This window comes from Laccaria bicolor, genomic scaffold (genome assembly GCF_000143565.1).
Source record: "Laccaria bicolor S238N-H82 LACBIscaffold_2 genomic scaffold, whole genome shotgun sequence".
In the NCBI taxonomy this organism is placed as follows: domain Eukaryota; kingdom Fungi; phylum Basidiomycota; class Agaricomycetes; order Agaricales; family Hydnangiaceae; genus Laccaria; species Laccaria bicolor.
In genome coordinates this window covers 1756020-1757230 of record NW_001889873.1, presented here as the reverse complement: position 1 = coordinate 1757230, position 1211 = coordinate 1756020, and the positions used below count along the sequence as shown (strand labels likewise).

Here is a 1211-nt window from a genome sequence, read left to right as displayed (position 1 = left end):
TATCCGAACGAGCCCTCGACCACAGAAAACGAAGCAGATTGAGGTCCTGGGGAGTTGTGAGCATAAGGGCAAAAGAACGAAAATGCAAACTCACCTAGCTCCATGAGACCTTGACCGTTTCGTAAACGGTTTTGGGGAGCGTCTTCACGGAGCGTGGGGGTATCCGAACGAGCCCTCGACCACAGAAAACGAAGCAGATTGAGGTCCTGGGGAGTTGTGAGCATAAGGGCAAAAGAACGAAAATGCAAACTGACCTAGCTCCACGAGACCTCAACCGTTTCGTAAACGGTTTTGGGGAGTGTCTTCACGGAGCGTGGGGGTATCCGAACGAGCCCTCGACCACAGAAAACGAAGCAGATTGAGGTCCTGGGGAGTTGTGAGCATAAGGGCAAAAGAGCGAAAATGGAAACTGACCTAGCTCCACGAGACCTCAACCGTTTCGTAAACGGTTTTGGGGAGTGTCTTCACGGAGCGTGGGGGTATCCGAACGAGCCCTCGACCACAGAAAACGAAGCAGATTGAGGTCCTGGGGAGTTGTGAGCATAAGGGCAAAAGAGCGAAAATGGAAACTGACCTAGCTCCACGAGACCTCAACCGTTTCGTAAACGGTTTTGGGGAGCATCTTCACGGAGTGTGGGACTATCTGAACGAGTTTAAGATCATGAAAATCGAAGGGGTATTGACAGAGAACTTTCATTGTGTTTGGACTAGCCAAGACAGCAATGTACCATTCCACCAATAAACTGAATTACACACAGCCACATGAGCAGGTTAGAAAAATGATGACGCACGAACATTTCCCAATCATTTGATGGGGGAAAGTTTCGTGCGTCATAGGAATCTGTGATGTGTCAAAAGAATAAGATCCGATAACTGAGATCTAAAACTTTAATCTATGTGTTCTGATCTGTTTTGATGGTATCACCATATATAGACCACTGCCTGATCACACGTTCTTTGAGTTTATGAAGAGACTCGCTTTGATGTGGCACTTGAATTGTTTGGACTGGCCAAGACAACAATGAGCGTGCAAAGAAATGTGGTAGATAGATACATTGCACAAATCGTTTGGACTGGCCAAGACAACGAAGAGTGCAAGACAGCAAAGTGCACAGCAGACCACCTGCTTTGGATGTGGCATTATGTGTGTTGCATTTGGATTGACCAAGATGATGACAATGCTAATGTGGCATCACAGAATGCTCTGTGTT

The 1211-nt window shown here is 47.1% G+C and overlaps 1 protein-coding gene across 1 annotated transcript in view; it reads right to left on the bottom strand.

Moving 5' to 3' along the window:
* The window catches only part of LACBIDRAFT_321928 (uncharacterized protein), a gene marked incomplete at both ends in the record, with an annotated part of 1969 nt that extends 1172 nt beyond the window's left edge, over nucleotides 1-797 (bottom strand). Inside the window, 4 exons of the mRNA XM_001874646.1 lie at nucleotides 24-46; nucleotides 95-206; nucleotides 729-743; nucleotides 792-797. Of these exons, the coding sequence (XP_001874681.1) occupies nucleotides 24-46; nucleotides 95-206; nucleotides 729-743; nucleotides 792-797 (156 nt within the window). The remainder of the gene's footprint in view (nucleotides 1-23; nucleotides 47-94; nucleotides 207-728; nucleotides 744-791) is intronic.
* Between the last annotated feature and the right edge of the window lie 414 nt (nucleotides 798-1211).